The sequence below is a fragment of the Ischnura elegans genome, chromosome 1 (genome assembly GCF_921293095.1).
Source record: "Ischnura elegans chromosome 1, ioIscEleg1.1, whole genome shotgun sequence".
Taxonomy (NCBI): Eukaryota; Metazoa; Arthropoda; class Insecta; order Odonata; family Coenagrionidae; genus Ischnura; species Ischnura elegans.
The window spans coordinates 130,553,224-130,577,885 of record NC_060246.1 but is presented as its reverse complement, the minus strand read 5'-3'; the positions used below and the strand labels follow the sequence as shown (position 1 = coordinate 130,577,885).

General features: G+C 38.9%; 1 protein-coding gene across 8 annotated transcripts in view; it reads left to right on the top strand.

Moving 5' to 3' along the window:
* LOC124169724 (protein Gawky) overlaps positions 1–24,662 on the top strand; it is a 94,727-nt gene that overhangs the window by 58,276 nt on the left and 11,789 nt on the right. For 7 of the 8 annotated variants that reach the window (XM_046548452.1, XM_046548459.1, XM_046548469.1 and 4 more), the window contains 8 exons: positions 3,068–3,166; positions 5,605–5,802; positions 8,197–8,385; positions 8,461–8,642; positions 11,145–11,337; positions 12,854–13,125; positions 18,094–18,376; positions 19,715–19,834. In XM_046548452.1, coding sequence (XP_046404408.1) covers positions 3,068–3,166; positions 5,605–5,802; positions 8,197–8,385; positions 8,461–8,642; positions 11,145–11,337; positions 12,854–13,125; positions 18,094–18,376; positions 19,715–19,834 — 1,536 coding nt within the window. The remainder of the gene's footprint in view (positions 1–3,067; positions 3,167–5,604; positions 5,803–8,196; positions 8,386–8,460; positions 8,643–11,144; positions 11,338–12,853; positions 13,126–18,093; positions 18,377–19,714; positions 19,835–24,662) is intronic. The other variant, XM_046548436.1, reaches the window with a different exon arrangement.

The window sequence follows — 24,662 nt, the reverse complement described above, 5'->3', positions numbered from 1 at the left end:
TTTACATAACATTAACACAATTTTGATTGTACAAAATTTCTGATAAAACTAAATGAAGGTAATGGTTCAAGTGTGTAGTCTTGGCGAATACAATCGGCAAACTGCAAATCCCCACCTTATGTGTTTGTACTTCGAGAGCCATTCCAGAATTTTTGGATTGTCAAGTTTCTCTACATTAAATAAAGCCTTTAAAAATGCTTAAGTAGTAGCAACAACAAGCTTCTCCTTCGCTTTCTTTGACTGAGTGACTGTGTGTTCAAATGATAGCTGTCATTTTGCATGTCCCCTTTCTTTCGCACGTTTATGTGTATCACTACTGATGTGCTTCAACAACATGTCACATCTTTCAAATTATAATCTTATCGCAAACATAGCACAGTAATACTCTGTCTTTCACATTAAATCCTTCTGAGCTGAATTCACTTGCCCTGGTATGAACGGTATCACTGGCTTTTGGCATTTTAAAATTCCTTTCCTTCGTTCGATATATAAAGCTGGAACCTTGATAAAAAAAAGTCCCACCGCAAAACACAACCACTCATGATTGTGTTTTCAAAATGTGTGCTGGGTAACTACTGTATAACCATAGTACTGTATAACTTACAAAGTGGCCAAAATGTTTCATGTCGTGAGTTCCCTTTCGATACCCCTCACCTGGGTGTTGAGGGAAGGTGGGACAGCAGCTAGATACAACAAAAACGCGTAGTTTTGATTTCAGCTGTTGCCAATCGGTCAGGAAAGGTAGTGAAAGAAGCACACACAACAAATATAATCGGATTCAAAGAAACTTGAAAAATTATTTCCCATTTATCCATCCTGTAACATCTAGAATGAGACATTTCTCACTTGAAGAATTAGATATTAGAGTTGGCCAATGTCGAAATGATTTTTTTTGCATTGTAGCTCAGTGCATAGCCGAAGATCCGTCCGCTAACAAGGAAAACCCCCTCTCCTCCTATTCTTTCTGCTCCTTCCTCCCCTTCCCCCAACTTCTTCGTGCTTTCAAATAATCATGCGTGTCTGTAGATGTCTTCAAACGAATCGAATCGCACAGCGTGGTCACCACGGTGCATATTTCAATCTGGCCCGGCGGTGCACCGTCTATGGTGTAAAATATAGGCAGTGCTACATTGAGACCGCTTACTGACGAAACAACTTTTCGCTGGCCACCGTTCACGTCACGACACCGTGAAATTCAGGCCGCTTTCAGACGAGACGACTCGCTTGCCACACCGTGTGCCGTGAACGGCGGCCTGGTCCCTGGTGATTTTTTATGCTAATTCACCTAAAATCTCAAAAACACGAAATTTCGTTTTTATTCACCGATTTCGTGTTATTTTGCGTTATTTCGCAATATCGCGTATCGCGAATTACACAGACCTCTGCTCATTAAATGTGATTATTTTGCTAATTCACCTAAAATCACAAAAAAGTGAAATTTCAGTTTTTATTTACAGATTTTGCGGTAATTCGTGTTATTTCACGATATTGCATCTTGCGAATTTCACGGATCTCTATTCATCATCACTGGTCAACAATCCTAGGATTGGTTTGACGCAGCTCTCCACTCAGTTCTCCTATCAGCTAATCTTTTCACTCCTACGTATTTCTTCTCTTTCACATCTCTCTTTACTTGTTCCATATATTTTGTTCGAGGCGGATCTCTATTAATAAGGTTAAATAATATTAAAAATGTAATTCCTGCCAAGGTTTCCTAGTTTCAATACTAAACGCTGGAGAAATAAACAATAAGATTTTTAGGGAAAATGGAACGAGGCTTACATTAAAATTTGGAGGATTCGTGTAAGCCGCACACCCCCATTTTTTCACTGGCATTTCCGGAAAAAAGGTGTATGGCTTCTACAGGTAAACAGGGCATTTTTATTTAAATGTGAGGTTCGCTGTAATGTCATTACGTTCCATCACTGTAAGCAGGAAAGTTGCATTTCACTTATCATCAGTTGTTGATTCCCTTGGCATAAAAATTAGATATTTATAATTAAATATGAAGTCTGCTACAATATTATCACTTTCTCTCACTAGGAATGGGCCACTACATTTCACCCAATCACAATTTGTTTACTCAGTAGTCATTATTCTTTTTTTAATAACTCCCAGCTCCACATTTTAATAACAATTTCCTTACTTGCTCCTCTTAATATAACATTTACATTTGCTTACAAATCCTATGTTCATATTCCATGGTATGTGATTTTTGTCTGCAGTGGAGCCAATGCCATAACCTTCCATTGATAAAATTTAGACAGAACTTACTTAATCACAACTATATTACTAAGGTATGAATAAATAGCAATATCTGGTACCAATATTTAAAAAGGAAAGTATGATCTCAAGGATAATTGAAGTAATTCATTTGAACAACAACCTTCATCGCATGCAAACTGCATTTCTATGTTGTAATATTGTTTCCTTCTCTTCTGTAGGCTGAGGACTACTACCACACATTATATATTAACAAGTTATAGAGTAGGTACCGATTATCTTAATCTAAATCGCAACTTCCGCAAATAAAAAGATGTAAAACAACGATTACAAACTGCGTACCGATTTCACTGCAACTGAAGCATTTGCGGATGAAACTCAGTATGCAATGAGAAAGTGACAAAATTTGGGGAAAAGTTGTGTGAGGAATATTAAAATTCAGTCAATGGTTTATCTGAATATTGAAACTTATTTCCATTTCCTAACACAATCTTAACAGTTTAAATCCTGAGCGTGTAAAGATTTTATCAATTTCAAAAAATAATAGCTTACAAAAATAATTTTTTATCTGTGAAAATATTTAAATGTGCATGTAAATCTAAAAAGCGTTTCTTAGATAGTACGTTCCAAGAAAAAAATGAATAATTATTTCGTTTTATAGCAGGAATTTGAAAATGCATTTTGATCTGAAAAAAAACCTGGATGCCTCCATCCCTACTTCATAGCATCATGATTGATGTTGTAAATGTTAAGTAGCATTCAGATAAAATGAAGGCATGTTTTACAGTTAGTATTATTTGTTTAATGGAGTGATGTTTTCATCTTTTTTGTCATTTCCTTTCAGACACCAAGGGCACCTCAGAATCAACCATCAGCTGCACAATTGCGGATGCTAGTGCAGCAAATTCAGATGGCTGTTCAGGCTGGTTATTTGAATCACCAGGTGAGTTAAATTGTGGAAAAATTGTATGAGTTCAATTTTATCGGAAAAAAATCATGCCATGAAAAGATGCTAAGATTGGAACTGACTTGGTTCCGGAAATGTAAGCAAAAATGTCAACTCACCCGGTGGGGAAGCTAAGTAGCCTTCAAGAGTCAGACCAGATGATAATTTTTACTGTACCCTAAGATCTAAAGACAAGTATTCCACTGAAACTACCACAAACATGGATGATGGCACAGGGTTCATACCAGTAAATTTAACGAAATGAGTGTTAGACTGTTATGACATGTCCTCCAATAAACCTACTTCCTTTATGGCAGAAAATACAGTGAGCAAACGAATGGAATTTCTACAGGTTCTCCTATCTCTCCAGCTATTGCAAACCTCTTCATGGAGTTTTTTGAAGAAAATGCTCTGAAATCGGCTACACTTCTACTGAGATATTTTTCCTGGCATGTGGACGGCACATTTGTCATTTAACAACACGGTCTAGATGACTTTTTGAGTCACATTAATCAACAGCATTCGAGCATCAAATTTACTATGGAGGAGGAAAAAAACACTGCATTTCTTTTCTCGACATTCTAATTCAAAGGAAACCTGATTGAACTCTTGGATGTAGTGTGTATAGAAAACCTACTCCCACTATCGTTTACCTAAACAGGAGAAGCCACCACCATCCCTCCCAAAAGCAGGCCATCTTGACCACCATGATGCATCAAACCAACATGGTGGCTTATGCAGAAAATCTTCCCACTGAATTGGAACATTTAAAATATCACTTTCAAATGTAATGGATACAGTGGCAGAGATTTTTGCTTGGCATTGGAAAGAACCATTAGACCCCATAAACCAAGGGAAGAAGATCATGAAAAGCTGTAAAAGAAGAGCCTGCATTCCCTTCCACCATCTCGGGGAAAATAGGAAGAATTTTACGTTGGCACCACCTGCAGTTGATCCATAGACATAAGAAAATTCTAGATGGGCTCGTAAGAGTTCATGATGACCTCGGCCTTATAGTGCCTGGAGTATAGAACGTCCAGGAGGCACATGAGACTTCTTTAGCCCGAAAAATGAGTACTGGCTGAGCATAGCCTTGATATGGTGTACTCAATCAATTTTAATGGTACAAAAATCCAACAACCTTATCCGGTGCCAAAACCGAAAAGATTTTATCACAGATGTGGTAATCATATGTTGTTACCCAACAAAGTCAGGCCAGGTTCATGTGGCAATGTTTAACCCTTACAAGACGGCGGAGTTTTCGTCTTAGCATGACTGCTGTACTGAGCCCTGAGAGACTTCTTTCTCGTGGGATGGAGTATTTTTGGAGGACATTCATAAAAAAGGGTCTCGCGGATAATCACACGCTTTCAACTCCCACCTTTTTAGACCCCTCCCAGCAAGGGCTCCGCATTATCGCTGACTCTGAGGGTAGTTGTGATCCCTCCTCTCTAGGTTTACAGCCATACCTGGGGCATTGGTTCACGGTCAACTCATGGATTGCTTATATGTATTTGGCATATGGATAATTGTTGCTTGCATGTAAATTGCAGACTTTGAATTGAATTCCTCATTTTTTTCTGAGCATTGTCAAATTTTAAACGAAGTTCTAAGGTCAATATTAATGCATTTAATCCAGCTACAATTTCCATGGTGATGTTTATACAGAACTTGAGATGTAAGTTAATATTTATCGTAGAATTTCATTTGAAAATTGTAAACGCTGCTCAAAAGACAAAGAATTCAATTATTAGTTTATATTTCTTGAGAAATGACCAAATATTTATTTCGAAAACTGACTGGATAAACAATTGCATGACCGCTGTCCCTTACTGCTAAGAGGGGTAATAAAAGATGAGGGGTCAGGGTACCTGCTCGCGGATTCTGAGTGTAAAACCTAAACCCTGCAGCATTGGGTCCCGAAACCAAGACGATGTAAACCCGTGACCGTCATAAAAGGTGGAGAGCTAGAAAACGATGGTATATATACGGCTTTCGTTCACTTGGGGAGGAAAATCTCAGACGAAAATATATGGCTTTCGTCTCCCGGGTCAAGAAACGTCCACACATGTATTTACGTCTTTAGCAGGGAAAAGGTTAAGATCCATTATATGAAATCTTGTACTTTTCTAATGTTGGTGGTAAACTTCAAATTGTATGGTCTGGTGTAGCTGAAATTGAGTTTTTTTCAAGTTTTTGCATCTAGCTTAAAATTCACTTCTAGAATGGTAATACTAAATGTTCTCATACTTTTATCTTCATGGTACTATATAATCATGCTTTAGCTGAATGTATCTACAATCATAAAACAGAAATTGTAGGAAGTCCTAAGTACGGCTTAATTAGTGAACAAAGAATCTTGAAGTTATTATCAGGAGCAATTTTGAAGTTAAGACTTAATTTTTTGATGAAAGCTCTCTAATTCTCATTTCCAGATATTGAACCAACCGCTAGCCCCTCAAACACTGATTTTATTAAATCAGTTACTTCAGCAGATCAAGTTGCTGCAGCAGCTTATGCAACAGCAGACTATCATTCAAGTCAGCCCTATGGGCAAAGGTGGTGGTTCTCATACTGTACTTCATATATCTGTGCAGATAACCAAAGCTAAGCAGCAGATTACAAATTTGCAGGTAAGTTTCTCATTTTTTATTTATTTATAATGAACGATTCTTTTTTATGCATTTTTAGTCAGTTCATTCCTTGCCAATGTTGCTGGGTGTTTTTATCCTTAACTGGCTACCATTGTTAAATGAATCAGCCCTAACCCCAGAACCAGGTTGGAATCTCAAATGCATCTTAGGCTTTGATACGATGTGAAAATAAGTGAATGCTAACAGCTATTTCGCATGGATTGGGATTTAGTCTTGCATGTGCTGAAGAGTACTAGCAAATTAACATTTTCATAATATTGGTTTAATCTGGGACCTCTCTCAAAGTGCAAGTTCACAATTTGGAACTTCATTCTTGAAACTGGGAAACTGAAGCTGTGATTCTTAGAAACAGGCAGGCAGTATGAAGTTCCTTATTTGGAACTCAAGCCTAAATCATAGGAATGGAAAATTGTAGTAAAATGCATAAAGAATGCAGAATTTTTGAAATTAATTAAACTAAAAGCGCAGCATCAGAGTTTCGAAAATGCCATTGCTAACAGCGTATTCAAAGCTGCTCCTAGAAGCATCATTGCTAGAAACTCCCTGTACTGTAAGGATTTCGTCGGGGACTAGGTTTTAAAAGAGTTCCATTTCATCTGCGTTACATCATGCGGAGAATACTTCTTAAGATATTTCGCTAGGATCGGAGTCCTTTCTTCTTCAGCTTCGGGTTTACACTGCAGGCATCACCAGCAACTATGAAGGGAGATAACTTTCCCGTGCTATAAGTTAATTTAACCAACCTTTCGAACACTTGAAGTTCTTGACTTTCAATCTATCACTGAAATACTCCACTTAAGCCTTAAGCATAATCCCTTTCTCAGGAGCTCTGGTTGATTGAAGTGGGCAAAACCACCCGAACAAAGCACCTTTTAACCCTTCATGTTATGCATGCCCCAGGCGCTTTTGCTGTGGTGGTTTGCCCTCCCGCACCATGGCAGACATAATCTTCTCTTTTTTTTTTTTAATGGTGAAGAGCGAATAGGAAGATCAATTAATTACGCCGCTCTCGTATTGCTCTATTATTTTCATTTTCTCACTTAGCCGTACTTAGCGTTTTCTGGCCACGGTGTCTACCTTCAAATGCTCTCTATTCTTGCAACTCGTGGATGTTCACACATGCTGTCAACTGCTTTCTGCCACCCGAGAAACAAAAGAAGATTGAGCATTCGCGAATGTTAGTGCCACAATATTTTCACCAAAATGAATGACTTATTTACCGAAAGACAGTTAACCACATGAATTGTAGACTGAGAACTCCATGTTAGCTTCATTTCTAACAGATCGCCAGCAATTACAGATATTAGGGACTCTTTGTGAAGGTTTTCCGGCAATGGAAACTTTCGCTATGGCCAGTGTCAATGCCAAAAGAGCATCGTAAAAACATATTTATTTTGCATGCTAATGATAGGGTCAATTGAAGGTGCTTCAGCTTTCTCTCGTAACGGCAAGTCTTTGAATTACAATTTTCTAGTTTCTATAGGAGCTACTCAGGCTGTTTATAATGTTTATCTAACCTTCAGATTTAGTGTACTAAAAACTAATAAATTTATATTTAGTGTATTAAAGTTAATACTTAGATAAAGGTTTTAACCCTTTCACTGCTGTTCAATCTCCGGAAACCTTCTCCTCACATGCGGCGAAAATGTTAAAATGCGTCTCCTGGGCCCATGGAGCAGGTACTTCCAGGATGGGTGTGGTACACCCTCCGAAGGGTCACTAATCCCCGACCCTATCCTCGACGAACTCACCCTCGCAGGACCGTCTCATCGGCCCTAGCAGCGGGGCCCTACCTCCGGAAAAGTGACCGCTCTGACTGCAATTTGAAAATCAATCAATCAATCCGATCATCGAAATATGATAGTTTTCATCGCACTCCTGCCAATCAAGCAATCAAGTACGTCTTTGAACCGTGCCTCTGCGATAAAAAATAACGATTTTGTTAACTTTGCAATAAAACGTGGCTGCGGACCACCGGAAAATGGCCATTATATCAAAGTTAACAAAATCATTATTTTTCATCGCAGAAACACGGTTCAAAGACGTACTTTATTGCTTGATTGGCAGGAGTGCGATGAAAACAATCATATTGTGATGATCGGATTGATTGATTGATTTTCAAATTGCAGTCAGAGCGGTCACTTTTCCGGAGGTAGGGCCCCAGCTGGTAGGGCCGATGAGACGGTCTAGCGTGGGTGAGTTCGTCGAGGAAAGGGTCCTGGATTAGTGGGTCCCTTCGAAGTGCTTCGTGGAAGTGCTGACCGTATGGCAGGGAGGAAGAAAAAGTACGTCCACCGCAGTCTGTCGTGCGGACGTACTAGGTACGTCCACAGCAGTGAAAGGGTTAAATTAAAATTTTATTTTTAATTACAGAATCAAATTGCTGCCCAGCAAGCCATTTATGTGAAACAACAGCAACAGCAACAACATCACATGGCAGCTACCCAAGGTGGGGGAGCTGGTCCTCATTCTGGTGGTGATTACTTCAAACCACCTATGCATGATCCAATGGCTAATCTGCCTGGGAATTTTGGTGAATTAGCGATTAAAGATCCCCAAGTGGTAAGTTTAGAAATATAGTTGGCTTTTCTGATTAACACATGTTGACAATTATGTAACCACTTGTCTGTCTCGCAGCAGGCCTCCTATCAGAACCAACAATCAAGACTGAACCAATGGAAACTGCCTTCTCTGGACAAAGAGGGTGATGTTGGAGCTGGTAGTGAGTTTAGTCGTGCTCCAGGCACAACCTCAAAGTCCACTCTTCCTCAGCCAAACTCCTCTCCTAATATCAATCCAATTCTGGGCCAGGGTGATGGGTGAGTGTGAAGTCATGAGTTTTGCTAATTTCTTACATTTTCAATGATTCATCTGCAAGAATGGACCCTAGGAAGTTCCAAAGTTGAGTTTTGTTGTTTTTTATAGTAGATAGATCTAAAATTGATCTTCAAAATTTATATCTGTAAAATAATGTGTTTTGGAAGAATTAATTAAAATGTATTATGCTGATCCAATGTAAAATTTTGAAATGGCCCTTGAATCATAACCTAATCATATTATCTTTATAACCAGTAATTTAATGTTCATGTTACGTGTCCATTGCATATTTATGATAAAACTCTCTACAGGACTGCATTTTTACCTTTTCTTGTTCTACAAGGAATACATTTTTTGGGTTGCTAAGTTGAGGATTTCTTAAAGATTTTAAACGTGATAGGTGCTTTTTCAAGGGAAAATAACAGACAATTACCGTATAAGCGCGTGTAAGAGGCGCACCTTTTTTCCCAAACGTTGCAGCCGAAAATGGGGGTGCGCCTCTTACACAAACTTCTTATCTTCCCCCCTCCCCTACCCGGTCGCAAGTCCAAGGGGAACTGAGGGGCCTTGGTTTACAGCGTGAGTCAGTCATCTGAAACCCTGGGTCAAAATCAAGCGGCAGGTAGGGGAGTTTCTCCCTTAGTGACGTATTTTTAAAATGCTCCTGTTTGAATTTCTTGTAAGCATCGCGCCGTCACGTCGGTACCCCAGAGGTGAACATTGAAAAGATCGCGCGGGGTGATTCGCTCCGGATTGCGCGCTAAATTTACTGCCACGAGTCATTTATATCCCGCGGCATTTATACTGCATATAGTAATTGCTTATCAAACGTATAGAAACGCGTAGTTTTGAAGGACATACCTGATTCGTCAACATCTGTCTTGCCGAGCAATTTCCATTACGCTGAGCACCTGATTTTTCAAAAATTATCTTCAGACGCTAATATGAGGATTTTTGCAACTGAAAATTATATTGGTGTCAAAACCTGCGGTTTAAAAAATTCGAACGAGTGTGTTCATTGTTGGACTAGCGCTGAAGGAGAGGTCGAGGGGAAGGAGCGCGCTCCATATTTCAAGCTACGAGGCTATGAGCGAAGGAGCACGGGAAGAACACGTCCGATCTTGCATGTGACGTCGTTGCCTCCAAAGCGAAGGGGCGAAGGCGCAGCAATGTGATATACGCAGTTTGCGTTGCCTAAAGTTTCCAGTCCGTCTCGTCTTGTTTGAATGCACTTATGCTACGCTTGTTTCTGCCGAAATTGTGCTGTTACGACAAAGTTGAATATTAGTAGCCTTGTTTTAGCTATAAATCTTTGTGTCAATCAATTAGAGCTCAAAAAACTTAAATGCTGTCAGATATACGTCGCGTTAGGTCTAATTCTTTTTATAACCTCGTGCGTGTCATACAATTGCTGAAATATATCGAGATATATTTTCGAGCTCAGAAGGTGACTCACCTAGCTTTTGACCTCCAGAAACTCGGAGAATTGAACCTGGTAGACCGAAAAAGGTCAGTTGGTGAGATGGGGTAGGGATGAAACGCGTTTCCATTGATCCCCTTGATAATTTCCTATTTTCCTATGGAGTCCCGGAAAGGAAAAAAACGGCCCCTTGCACACACACCGAATTTGGACGGCCGGTAAAATATCGGCCGATATTTTACCGGCGAAGCGATGCTTGCACACACGCCGGATTTTTACCTGTCAAACGATAAGTTGCTATGTTTTTGAGCCGGCGACGGCGATCCACAGTGACAATGGCCGGCAGCTAACCGGCATTTAGCCGGTGCCGGCGCGTGTTCGGTACGTGTGCAAGCTCCAATGCTCTCCCATTGTTCACTATTGGAATGTGGACGGCCGATATTTTACCGGCCGTCCAAAATCGGTGTGTGTGCATGGGGCCTTAAATTTACGACGTGGTTATTATCCTAAGGCGCTGAGATTGCCCCGATTGTTGTCCTATCTCTTGGGAAGGTTCATGCTATGTGCCTGTCGTGTTTTGTCTTAAAATTTTCCACGGCTGCAATTCTATTGCAATACTCCTGCGAGAGCTTTTAAACAAAATTATTCGTGAGTAGGACAAGCAACGTAGAGCGATGACGTATGCGAAGAGAGGATCGGAACTCTTTCTACTCCCTCTTATGCCGCTATTATCGCCGCAGTTATCAAAATTTCCTCTTTCAAATAGTACTGAAAGAGGAAATTTCGATAACTGTCGAAATTCGAGGCATACGTCTGCAACACCGCACAATAGGATAACAAAATACCGTAAAATGTTTTTTCTTTATAGCTTCCTTCCTCAAAATAGGGGTGCGCCTCTTACACGTGTGCGCCTCTTACACAAGCTTATACGGTAATTGTGTTCTGGTGGATCTTTAAAAGCTTTGCTGCATTTTTTTGTTGAATTTGCTACTTGAATTAATTTTTCTGTGGTATGTTTCAGTCAAAAAGACCTACATATAATATTATTTTTGCTCTAAGTGCACAACCAATCATCAATTTCCAGAACATGGTCTACTGTGAGCAGATCAAGCTCTGATACTGGCTGGCCAGAAACGAGCAGCAATCCAGCTGTGGATGTAGTTACTGGTGCTCAAAATGACAACAAAGACTCACAATGGCCAACTAGTGTGGCCCCTACTAATTCTGCTGCATTTACTGATCTTGTTCCTGAATTTGAGCCAGGGAAGCCATGGAAGGTAAGTATTTTTTCTGTTTAAACCTTCTGCTCTTTTTGTACCATGGAGGAAGAAACAAGGCACTTTAGAAATACACCATGCCTCGCTTAGTGCTTGGGATGCGGGTTCCTTGGGGTCTTTGCACTAATTGAATTTGGATTATTCAAGACCATTTTAACATAGGGAAAATAAGGATGAGTACCAGGTGGCATAGGTGCTCGGTATTGAATTTCCCATAAACCATGTACATTAATTCCTATTAATAGCCTTAGAAAACCTTATTTGTGCAAGCATTTATAGTTTAAAATATATTTAAAGATGGCAGACACGCATTCAAAGACATTTTTTCCAGTTAATAAATATTTGTACATGCCTTTGAAAATTCCTCCTTATGTGCAGGTGGGCTAACATCTAGGGATAAAACATGCTAGCTGAGGGGTTCGTAGTTCATTGCTGTCAGGTGACGAACATTCAAACCAGTCTTAAAACAATTCTTGTGTCACCCTGGCCCTTTTGTCTTGAAGCTTCCATTAAATGTCTCTGAGAAATCACCACCTTCATCTTCTTTAATAGATTCAAATAAAGCCACAGATTTCATACGTATAACTTCCTCTGATAGAGGAACATCATTTTACAGTTTGTGATAAATCCAGGCAATTAGGAGGAGTTAGAAGCATACAATGTATTTAATTTTATGATTTTAGGTTGTGGAATGGCAATTTGAATACAGAAAATATTAACAAGCTGATCAGTTTTTTCCAAAAAATTTTCAATGCCATTTTTACTACAAAACAAAAAAATGGGGATCCTTGATCATCGGTCTTGTAAATACTTCTTATGCTATTATTGAGGCTGTATCATGTAATTATGATATAAACTGGAGGTCTTGCAGATGAAATAACGAATGAAGTTTTGCATGGTGAAAAGATGTAGAAACACTTACATGACTGCACAGGAAGTAAGTAATATAAGCTCAATTGTATAAAAATATTTCTCCTAAAAAAATAACTTTGGATAGAATCATGAAATATGAAAAAATTGATATTACCAGAGAAGAACATGAAGGAAAAATAGAATAAGTGAAAGAAATTTCTCCTTGATATGGAATCAAGCCTAGGACGGGGCTGGTCAGCACTTCAAACCTCTAGGCTATGCCTTACTTTTAGAACAAGGGGAGATAAAGAAATTCTTTTGTCTGTAGCTGTCTATAGAAACGTTTTTATGCAGAAAGCCCTTTTTTTTAAACTATCGGATAAATACATAAATGCGGAGAGTGATTCGTGAAATTTTTGCAGTATTATGTGCATACAAATTTTGATCAAGATCTGACCCTCTGTTTACATGTACTCACCTCGTTAGATGTTATTCCTGAAGACATGGCTTGGAAGAAATTCTTTAGTAATTTCTGGTGGTCGTGTGCGGTCTCTTTAGGAGCAGTTTTTCTGTCCTAGAGAGCCCTCTTTTTTTTTTTTGAGATTCCCTTGTACTCAAGGGTATCATTGATGAGTTCTATGTGCTAATGTTTTTTTTATCACAGGGAACACAAATGAAGAGTATTGAAGATGACCCGACCATCACCCCTGGCTCTGTTGTACGGTCACCCCTTTCGTTGCCGAACATCAAAGATACAGAAATATTTGGTGGAGGTGGCTCAGGGGGTGGAGCTGTGGTAGGAGGGAGTGGAAACAAACAGTCAATGCCTGCTGTGACATCATCAGTGGATGCTCCAATTCCACCCCTCTCCTTGTCTTCCTCTACATGGAGTTTTAATCCAACCTCATCAGCAGCTCCATCATCGTCTTTCACTAGGTCAGTAGGCTTGCAAGCAGTTCTACTGCTTTGCATTGTGATTTTTCTCCATCCTCATGGATATACAGTGAAATCACTTAAAATGAATGTTCATTTAGTAAACTCTACGAAAACCACTGTATAACATAGTCCTAGCCCCTTTCCCGGACCCTACCAATGCCTAATGCTCAGGGAAAAACCTTTCATAATGTGTACCTAGAAAACTGCTCTCATATTGAACGTCGCAGCGAAACCTTTGCAGGAATCTCTCATTATGTGAACCACTACAATATAAAAAAACCCTACTACAAATTTGGCATTTAGGCCAAACTAGGAAAATAACATCTTTTGAAAATAATTTTCGTTTAGATATCATTTTATCATGTGTTTGAAAATTCACTTCAAATTCCTAAGTGTCTGGAGTATCTCTTTATTGTAACTTAAAGACTTACTTTCACACTTATGATTTGGCATTGCCATCAGCTGTATCACTTGTTACTAGAGATACGTGAAAATAGCACTTTCATTTTTATTTTATAGCACTTTCAATTACAATGTATATCATTTTGTAGCATCTTATTGTTTTTCTTTGTTTTCATCATGTAGCACTAGTATTTGACGACTAAGTGTGATGAAACACAATTATTTGGAAAAATACGGAATAGTTTAATTAATTATGGGGTATAAAAGTAATAAATTTAGGAATAAGACACATACAGTGAAACCTCGTTTAAGCGAGTACGGGCTATTGCGAGACCGCCGCCATTATGAGAGATAGCCGATGCACCGTCAATTGACCCTATAATAAGCATGTAAAAAAATTCGTTTTTACGAGGCCCTTTTGGTGTTGGCATTCGCCATAGCGAGAGTTTCCATCGCCGGGAAACCTTCACCAAGTCTCCCTTATCTCTGTAATTTCCTGCGATCTTTTAGAAATGAAATTAACATGGAGTGCTCAGTCTCAATTTTATGTAGTAAACTGTCGTTCGATAAATAAGTAGTTCCTTTTGGTGAAAATATTGTGGCATTAACATTCGCGAATGCTTGATCTTCTTTTGTTCCTCGGGTGGCAGAAAGCAGTCGACAGCATGTGTACACATCGGCGAGTTGCAAGAATAGAGAGCATTTGAAGGTAGACACCGTGGCCAGAAAACGCAATACGCCTAAGGGAGAAAATGAAAATAAAATATGAGAGTGACGAAATTAATTTATCTTCCTATTCGCTCTTCACAATTAAAGAATACAAAAGCACCCAAGAAATGCAGAATATGTAGCGCTATAAGGAGCTTTGTTTGGGTGGTTTCGCCCACTCCAATCTGTGGGAACTTCTGAGAAACCGGCTGCACCTAAGCCTAAAGCGGAGTATTTCAGGGATAGATTGTGAATCGAGAATTTCAAGAGTGGGGAAGGTTGATTATACTAATGCAAAGCACCTAAGCGTTGTCTCCCGTCATAATTGCTGGTGATGCCTGCGGTGTCAACCCGAAGTCGTGGAAGAAAGGACTCCGGTCCTAAGTATCTTAAGAAGTATTCCCCGCGTGTTGTAACATAGACGAAACGGATCTTTTTTACATCCTACTCCCCGATAAAACCCTTGCAGTACGAGGTATTTCTTGCAATGATGCCTCTAAAGGTAGGTAGTGTGCCTTAACGATGATGTAGGATGTATAATGCAATGATACTCAGCGTGAATTGTCAAGATGGACGTATTTATTCTCTGTTGCGGTTACAAGTAATAGTCACGATCACAATGTATTATTTACAAGGGTGAACTATTCGCATCAGTGGTCGGAGTCGTACTTGCGCTCTCTTCCGACACCCGGGCAGGCGAGCGTGGTGACCACTGGAAGAACTCACAGAACAACTGACTCTCGTTTGGCACGCATTTGGCGCCGCCACAGAAGGCGTATGTGATGATGTATATGAAGAGCTGATGCTGCGCTTATAGTTTATTTAATTTTAAAAATTCTGCATTCCTCTCATGTTTTTCAGTCATTATTAAGAACATTAAATCAATAAATTCATACTCTTAAGTTGTTGTGGCCTTAGGGTCCATCAGATGCGTATGCCTTTCCGTTTCTTTGCCGCAAATATTAATATTCGTCGCAGTTTCTTGCATCTTGCTTTTGTTTTACTTAAGTGACATATCAGCATAGTATCTGCATTATACTTTTTCGTGAAATAATATCACGTTAATATCTTTTCTAATATTACCAATTTTAATTCAAATCGTTTTTATTGCAGTGCCGTGGTAAACTCAGTATATTATTTCAAATACGTCGCGAGCGTAACACTCAAAGAGGAACTTTTTTTAACTACGGCAATTTTAATCACATCATTTTTCAAGCTTAGCAAACTTTTTACCGTAGATAATGAAGACATTACATTATATGATAGAAAAAGTCTTCCAAGGCAGGAATGTTACACAACCTTCCACCATTTTCAACTGCAGAAACAAGTGCAATACGTTATTTCACTTAACTGCTGCTTAACGTACAGGAACAATAAATATACACCAATGGAAACATTTGAGGCATTAAATAACCGCAATACAGTTTTATAAGTTAATTTTCGAATTTTCAGTGGAAAATACCAAAATAATAGAATTATTACATTAATGCCCTAATTAAGTGCATAGAAAAATGGCTTCGTAGGTTGTGCATTGGCATAATGATTGACAAAACAATGCTTTGCATGATTTTTATTCTGTGCGGCGCTTATTAATTCTTTGAATACTTAGTCATTGTTTGAGTAAGGAAATTTAGTGATGCAAAAAAAAAAACATCGCCTTTCGTCTGGGCTTCTTGCGTTTATCAAATAGAAATTTATCTGTCGCTGCACCACTCCTGTTCCTGTATAACTATTTGCAATAGATATATTGGCTATTATTTGCTCCACCTCCGATAAAGCGTCAATTCGCTATAGCGAGTGTTTATTGGAGCACTGTGGGGTCTCGTTTTATCGAGGTTGCACTGTAGTTAATAATTAAAAACGATATTAGTTGCCTGAATATCATTTACACTAGTTGAACATCAATATTGAACAAGATTCAAGACTTTTTATCCTTCAACCTGCTGAGTCTGTCAGTCACAACTAGATTGTACTGGCTGAAAAACCTCTCTGCATCCGCGATGCTAACTGGTGTCCAGATTGTGTGGAGTGCAGAATAACCAAACTCAGTTTTTTCTTGGCAGATGTCAAGAAATATTTCCTTAACATTGCAGAAACTACCAGGGTTCTCTCTCAACCTCTCTAGCAGTTGCCGATGAAAATACTGTGAAACCTCTATTTTACACTTTTGAATGGACCACTTACAAAAAGTGCAAAATTGAGGATATTGTAAAATAGAGTATCATTTTCTAAAGGCGGTATTGTTTGGGACCTGATAAAAACTGTGCAAAATCAGGGAAAATGTATAATTGGGGAATGTAAAATCGAGGTTTCACTGTACATGTAACATCTATGAAGCGGTAAGGCTCAATGTCCAGTGGCGCAGCGAGGGGTGGGCTCGGCACAAAATGTATGAATTTTGGCAACAAAAAGGCAAACTTGCTGTTTAAATATCATAAAGGTCCTGCCATCGCACATATATCGCATTTATTCGCTTGTATCGCATCAATATTGCATTTATATTTTGCGTTTGCATGCGATTTTCATGTATCACCACTTATTATTATTAGCTGGAGCTCTGGGGTGGCATACAAAGCAGTTTAATTTACCCTATTTTAGGCTATCGTGAATATTGGATCAGGTATAAAAATTCAGTATTTAGATCCAGTGTACATAAAAGATATTTTAGGGCAGTAAATAAAATCATTAAATATAACCTTTTCCACAACTGAAATTAAAATTTTACAATCCAAATGCACTTCCTAGGGCAGAGGAGAAGCCTGTGGAAGTGGAAATAAGGTGTGTGGAGCATATTTTGGGGGGATGCAAGGTTGTACTCGGCGAGGTATACTAGGTTGTGGTGGACCATATTTCACAAATAAGAAGGCATAGGTCAAAACAATAAACAATTCAGTGCTCAAGGTCAATTATTTCATATTTATCTAAGGCTTAGTATTTTTTCAATGCAAAAAAAACTCAATTCTGGCTCCTTATTACTCATGGCCATAAAATGTTTTTGTGTGTGAATATAACCTTTGCTGTGACCATATGTAGATTAGGAAAGTAGTCCAGCGATAGTCGTTTTGGGTTAGTTCCTGTATTGAATTTGTTACATGGAGGTTTCTCTGCAACTACATCATAATTATTGGAACTCATCGTTCACGACAGATTATTCAGTTGATGCTTAAATAACAGTTAACATTCATTTAATTCAATTCTTTTGCTTGCTTTGCTAAAGGGTTAAGCTTTTATGGCCATTGATAAAATTAGTATCTGTTATGATAAATATCCCATCAACTTATCTTGGAATCATGAGTTGTTAGTCTGGAAAGTATCCAGTTAGTCAGAATTTTTTCTTCATATTTTTAGTGGCCATCCTGAATTTGCTTCTAATGGTGACCAAGGAACTTTTTATTTTAACCCTGATATATACTAAAGAATTGCATTAGATCCTAGGACTCTATATGTGCTCCATGGAGCTGTATTATTTTAGGGTAATTCTGTATAGATTTGGTCGCTCATTGTACTTTTCGTGATCTATTTAGTTAAGAGTCATACGTTGGTTCTATTATTATCTACTATGTTTTAAAAATAATTTCTCAGTCCATCAGTCATATCAGTTATAGGATGGAGGATTTTAGACTTCATCTCTCAAACACCCCAATCGGGCTTCCACCCAATCAACTTCTTGAAACAGTTGAAACCTGAATTGGTGTCATAAAAATTTGGTGTTAAAATTTTTCTATTTACTAATAAATGATTCATGCATGATTCAATGCATTCTACTAAGTATTTGTTCTGAAATAAAAATTTATTCAGTCCAAATTATTTTTATTTTTAATAAGTATTTCATATGATATTGATGTTTTTCCTTTTTAGTCCTCTTGGAAGTAAAATTGGAGGATCTAAAAGCAGTTGGGGTGATGCCCCACCTCCTACACCAGTAACTAGTGAGCTTTGGGGGGCACCAGTTGGAAAATCTAGAGGGCCACCTCCAGGTCTGTCAAGCAAAGCAGCCAGTAATGGTTGGGGCAGCCTTGGTGGTGGAAATAGTGGAAGCAGTACTGTTCGTTCATCTGTGTCGTCATCTTCATCATGGGGAATCCAGGGTGGTGCACCTTGGGGGTCCACTTGGCTGCTCCTACGTAATCTTACTCCACAGGTACTTGCAAATTCAAAATTTAAGTCATTCATTAGCGAAAATTACTACCGTAAAATCAATTTTACATAGCAGGATGTAATGAAGTTTCAGTAATAGAAAGTGAAACTGTCAGTCCTGATGAAAAGCATATGATAAATGTGCAGTGCATTTGAAAATATTAAGTTTTGAGAATATGTGCTGTTATTCTTGGGTAAATTTACCTATTGCTATTTTGACACGATTTTTACTTGTGATATTAATAATGTGACATCGGGAAGATAATATACAAGCTTTTTACCTCGTATATTTCAAGTTATCACAAAGATGAATGATAACGTTGCCGCTCGTTCCTATAGTATACCTGAAATTGATGCCACGACCCTTACGGAATTTGTTATGACAAATTATTGCTATATGTTGGCAAAAATATTGCGACGTAAAAGATAGTTTTAATGTTAAGAGGATAATGATCTGCTTAATTATGCATGTATCTCTCAATTTTCTAGGTTTATTCTGATGTTCCATGCTTCAGTGCATTTTCTAGCCATGTACCACTCCATTTATTCCATTTTCATCTAGTTCTATGTTTCGGTTAAAATACTTCTTACTTGACACATTTGTAGATAATATTCAAGGGTTCTTAGGAAAGTTCCTGCCATAAAGATTTAGTGGTGGAAATAGCTGGAGTTGGCCTCAAGAATTTTATACCAACATGCCTTAAGATGCATCAACTATAATATGTTTAAGTTTCAATGGGGTCACCTTTGCAACAATGGAATTCAACACAATAGTGATGGCATAAACAACTTTGTGGTGACTGCTGCCCCACCGCTCACAACACACTTTGGTGACCGCTCGTACAGTGTGACTAAGCAAAGTGTTTCTGGGTTGTGGAGGGAGAGAGGGGAGTGGAAGAAAGGGTGGGGAAGGTGGCGAGGGGGGAATGTACAGGTGATGATGTGCTCCCTTTGACCCACCAAACGTGCGATGAGCCTCGCACACTAACATACACAATGTATGCAGGAGCCAAGTGTGCATAGAGTCCGACCCGTGCCGCTCATGACTCCAACACGCACAGTGTGCATGGAGGGAGGTGTGAGAAAGTGCGGAGGGAGTCGCTAGTGACCAAATTAGACACTCGCCTCACAGCTCAATCAGTTGAGTCGCACATCTGAACTGGCTCACTTGCTCACTGCAACGCAGTTCTAAACAGTTTCAAGTCTTTTTTAAGCATTTCATCACAGCTTCATTAGATTTTCAAGAGACTTACAACACAAATCCTCTAATCATCATCACTAGATCATAATTTTATGTAGCATTTTTCAACTTAATGTTAATTATTATTCTTTATTTTGATAGATTGATGGCTCAACTTTGAAGACCTTATGCCTCCAACATGGACCATTGCAGAGCTTCCACCTATACTTGAATCATGAAATAGCACTAGCTAAATACTCAACAAGAGAGGAAGCTGCCAAGGTACTTGTGATTTTCTTTATTATCTGTGATCTTTGTGAGTTCACAATTGGAAAAGAAACTGATAAAAAATTCATTTGTTTTCTGTCATACTGCTTCTTAATTTCTTAATAAAATCAATAAAGCTCAATCATGATTAATGATAGTGGCACTATGTTTTGAACCAAATAATTGGGCAAATAAATAAATAAAACCAAGTTTCATAAACATCAATAGTTGCCATTTCTGGCCAATAGAATGATGAAGTATGATGTGTATTAAAAGTGAAGAAGTGTGTTGTGTATTAAATTCATTTTTTTTCGCCTGTTTGTAGTGTTCCTTCAATCAATTCCCCCCCAATTCTCTGTAGCTTCATTTTTTAATTCTTCGTGTGGAAAGAAAACCTTAGCCCTCTTTTGCTGAAGTTGAAAACCTATTGATATGTTAACCCTCAAATTTATTTCCAAGGGTGTTGAAAATTGATATTGTTTACCCTTCATGCTATCATGGCTGGCAGTGCTTCCCAAAAGCACCATGGTGAGGGATAAGGGAGACTATAGCCCCCCCCCCTCCCCATTCGGTATCCAATTTACACCAGATAAAATGGTAACTTTGTTCTGTTGTCGAATATATACAGGAGAGGAGAGCTCTCCGTCCTCCCCATTCCTCTCTATCCTGGATCCGTCACTTTTCCATCAATGGCAGAATGGCTACATTGATTTTATATTTCAGTCATAACAAATTCCTTATAGACCACGTTTTTATCTTCTCCATTCCAAAGGTTTTATTCTATATCTAGGTTGACCATGAGTTGGTGGTAGGTTCCTTTCTTTCTTAGCAACAAAGAAATGAAATACCCCCCTCATTGTTTTCAGTGATGGAATGCTGATTGAGTCTGGTTTGAAAATAAATTACATTTACTGAATGTAAGTCGGACATAATAATTTGACATCTAAATTGAGGGTAACCCTCAAACTACCAAAGATATATCTTTTCCAGCTGAAGCAAGAGCATTGACAGAAGCTCATGGTACCTACTGTATTTATGATATCATTTTGTCAAAATTAAGAGGTTGCAGTAGAAACTGTGTGCTTATTGACAATAATTTTGCATTAAAAACTTAATACCTGAAGAAAGTACAAAAAAAGTCAAAATAGTGAATTATATGTCACATACAGCAGACTCTTGATTTTCCGGTTGCGGTTTATTTGTGTTGTGGATTATCCGTGCATGAGTTCACTCTCATTCAATGATTTACGCGATCTTTTTAAAGAAATAAAATCGGATACGAAAGCAGCAGGATATTTGAATTTTAATGCACTGTACTCCGGGCCCAATATTTCCATTAGAATGCAGTACGAAAAATGGAATTATTTTATTTAGTTGCTGAAAAGGAATGTTTCAAGTTAACTTGGAAGTCTGATCTAGCATTGCAGACGACAATCAGCAGCGGGAAAAAACCTCTTGATTAATTTTAGAAGATTTGTTAATGGTTAGCTAATCGTAAATTAAGGAAAATTTTATCTATGATCATTAAATGCGTATTTCATATGGCAAACGTGCAGTTATTGCCAAGGACTTGCAAGTGGTTGAATATGGCCCAAGGGAACTAACGGGATATTCCATCGTACTTGGCGATGTTTATGCTGTAAATACCGAATTAGCGTGTGTAAGAGGCGCACCCCTATTTTGAGCATCGAAGCCATAAAGAAAAAAAATTTTGCGGCATTTTTTTATCCTATCGTGCGGTGTTGCAGATGTATGCCTGGAATTTCGAAAGTTATAGAAATTTCCTCTTTCAAATCTAAATGAAAGAGGAAAATTTGATAACTGCGGCGGTAATAGCAGCATAGAAAACCTAAGAAAGCATAGAAAGAAGCAGCGGAGTAGAAAGAGTTCGGATCCTCTCTTCGCATACGCCGTTGCTCTGCGATGCTTGTCCTACTCACGAACAATTTTATTTAAAAGCTCTCGCAGGAGTATTGCAATAGAATTGCAGCCGTGGAAAATTTTAAGGCAAAACACGACAGGCACATGTCATGAACCTTCCCAAGAGATTGGACAACAATCGGGGCAATCTCTACGCCGAGGATAATAACCACGTCATAGATTTAACGGAGCCACACTCGGCCCTCCATCAGCCAATGCCTCTGCCGTTTTTTCCTTTCCGAGACCCCTCAGGAAAATAGGAAAATATCAAGTTACGGGGGAACAATTGAAACTTATTTCATCCCTACCCCATCTCACCAACTGACCTTTTTCGGTCTACCAGGTTCAATTCTCCTTGTTTCTGGAGGCCAAATGCTGGGTGAGACACCTACTTAGCTCGAAAATATCTCGATATCTTTCAGCAATTGTATGACTCGCATGAGGTTCTAAAAAGAATGAGACCTAATGCGACGTATATCTGACAGCATTTAAGTTTTTTAAGCTCTAATTGATTGACACAAAGATTTATAGCTAAAACAACGCTACTAATATTCAACATAGTCCAAACAGCACAATTTCGGAAGAAACAAGCGTAGCATAAGCGCATTCAAACAAGACGAGACGGACTGGAAACTTCAGGCAACGCAAACTGCGTATTTCACATTGCTGCACCTTCGCTCATAGCGGCTCATAGCCTTGTAGCTTGAAATACAGAGGGGAGGGAGTGCGCTCCTTCCCTTCGACCTCTCCTTCAGCGCTCTTCACTTTTAAGCATTTCCGATTTCTTCTATCCACCATTTAGTCCAACAATGAACACACTCGTTCGAATTTTTTAACAGCAGGTTTTGACACCAATATAATTTTCAGTTGCAATAATCCTCATATTTGCGACTGAAGATGATTTTTGAAAAATCAGGTCCTCGGCATTATGGAAATTACTCAGCAAGACAGATGTTGACTATTAACCAGGCATTGTCCTTCAAAACTACGTGCTTCTGTACGTTTGACACCAATATAATTTTCAGTTGCAATAATCCTCATATTTGCGACTGAAGATGATTTTTGAAAAATCAGGTCCTCGGCATTATGGTAATTACTCAGCAAGACAGATGTTGACTATTAACCAGGCATTGTCCTTCAAAACTACGTGCTTCTGTACGTTTGAAATGCTATTACTATTTGTAGTATAAATGCCGCGGGATGCTCACTCATGGCAGTAAATTTAGTGCGCCCTCCAGAGCAAATCACCTCGCGCGATCTTTTCCATGTTCACCTCTGGGGTACCGACGTGATGGCGCGATGCTAACGAGTAAGAAAAGCAAACAGGAGCATTTAAAAAAATACGTCACTAAGGGAGAAACTCCCCTGCCTGCCGCTTCTTTTTGACCTAGGGTTTTAGATGACTGACTCACGCTGAATACCAAGGCCACTCAGCTCCCCTTGGACTTGCGACTGGTGAAGGAGAAGGGGGGAGGATAAGAAGTTTGTGAGAGGCACACCCTCATTTTCGGCTGCAATTTCTGGGAAAAAAGGTGCGCCTCTTACACGTGCTTATACGGTAGTCATGGTCAAACTGGAGAGGAAGGGATTGGTGGAAGTGGATGAGAAGTGAAGGCAACGGAAGAAGTGGTAGTAGAGATAGCATGAGTCATAGCCAGGCACTTGCTTGCGTAGACAGTTTGCCATAAGCCCTGGATTCCTATAACCACTGCTAGATGATGGGGTGATTGCGTGCCAGCTGCCATCACAGGATTTCTGTGTTGTTTTCCAAGCTTCTCAATCAGTGATTACAGATCTTTGGCCCGCATAGTAGCTGCATCCCGGGCAACTTGAGCGAGACACGGCGTGGTGCCTGACAGTGTTGTTTCTGACATCGCGCTGTGGTGTTGAAGCATTCGTGCAAATGACGTGTCCGTATCCGTGATCGCGTAGCCACCTATGAGCGGTTTTCGGAAACCAGGAATTACATGGATTAGTAAGAATATGAGTGCAATCACGTTATTGCCGCTAAAATGATCGCAATCAGGAAAAGGAAGTTCTTAATGATTCCGGAAAGCAATCAAAAATAACATAAAATGTGTGTAGATAATAATAGATTTATTTGTCAATGTAAATGATGAAAATTACCAGAAATTTAAGTGAAAGTTAGCATTATTCGTATTTTCCGATCATTCGTGCTGCCTCTCCCTATAATTGGCCCAGTTAATCGGGAGTTTGCTGTCCTATGAATTAATTTTTATCCTGGTGACAGTATTCAGATTGCCTGTCTCCTGCATTCAAATTAAGCCCTCCCTATTATGTACTTCTGGAAATTATTATGAAAGCAGGTTACAAAATTTTAAGGTAAATAATGGCAATTAAGGAATTGAATTTGAAAGTATTGCTGGACGTACGTATTTGTTTGCATAATTTATTAATTTTTTAATAATTTATTAATTGCATTTAATTATGCATAGTTAATTTATTTTACCAGCACCGACTCAACTTCAGTTTTGAAAGTATTTTTTATTTAAAATTGGTTCAACACAAATCTTGGGTTGCCAACCCACCTCTAGTTTTTACGTATGAAATGACAACCTGAATGAATGAACAAAACCATGATCTTAGTAGCCTCCAAGCTCATGTGTTTTCAGGAAGGTAATGACACATCAGTGCCTGTGATCTACCTATAATCAGGGTGCTTGGGAAATCCTATCCCCTAAAAGAACGTGGATAGCTTAGTGCACAGTGTCACAGAAGTGGTGCAGTGGCACCAAAAGCCATAGTTCCGACATTCAATTCCCAGTCAAGGGGAATTTTTTTCTCATGGCAATTGATATGTATATCACTGCCATTAACACTGTAGGTTTGAAATAAACCACACATAATGAGGGTGGCCAATCTTCTAAAAATTATGGAACTTATGTCACTTGATAGTTGGGAA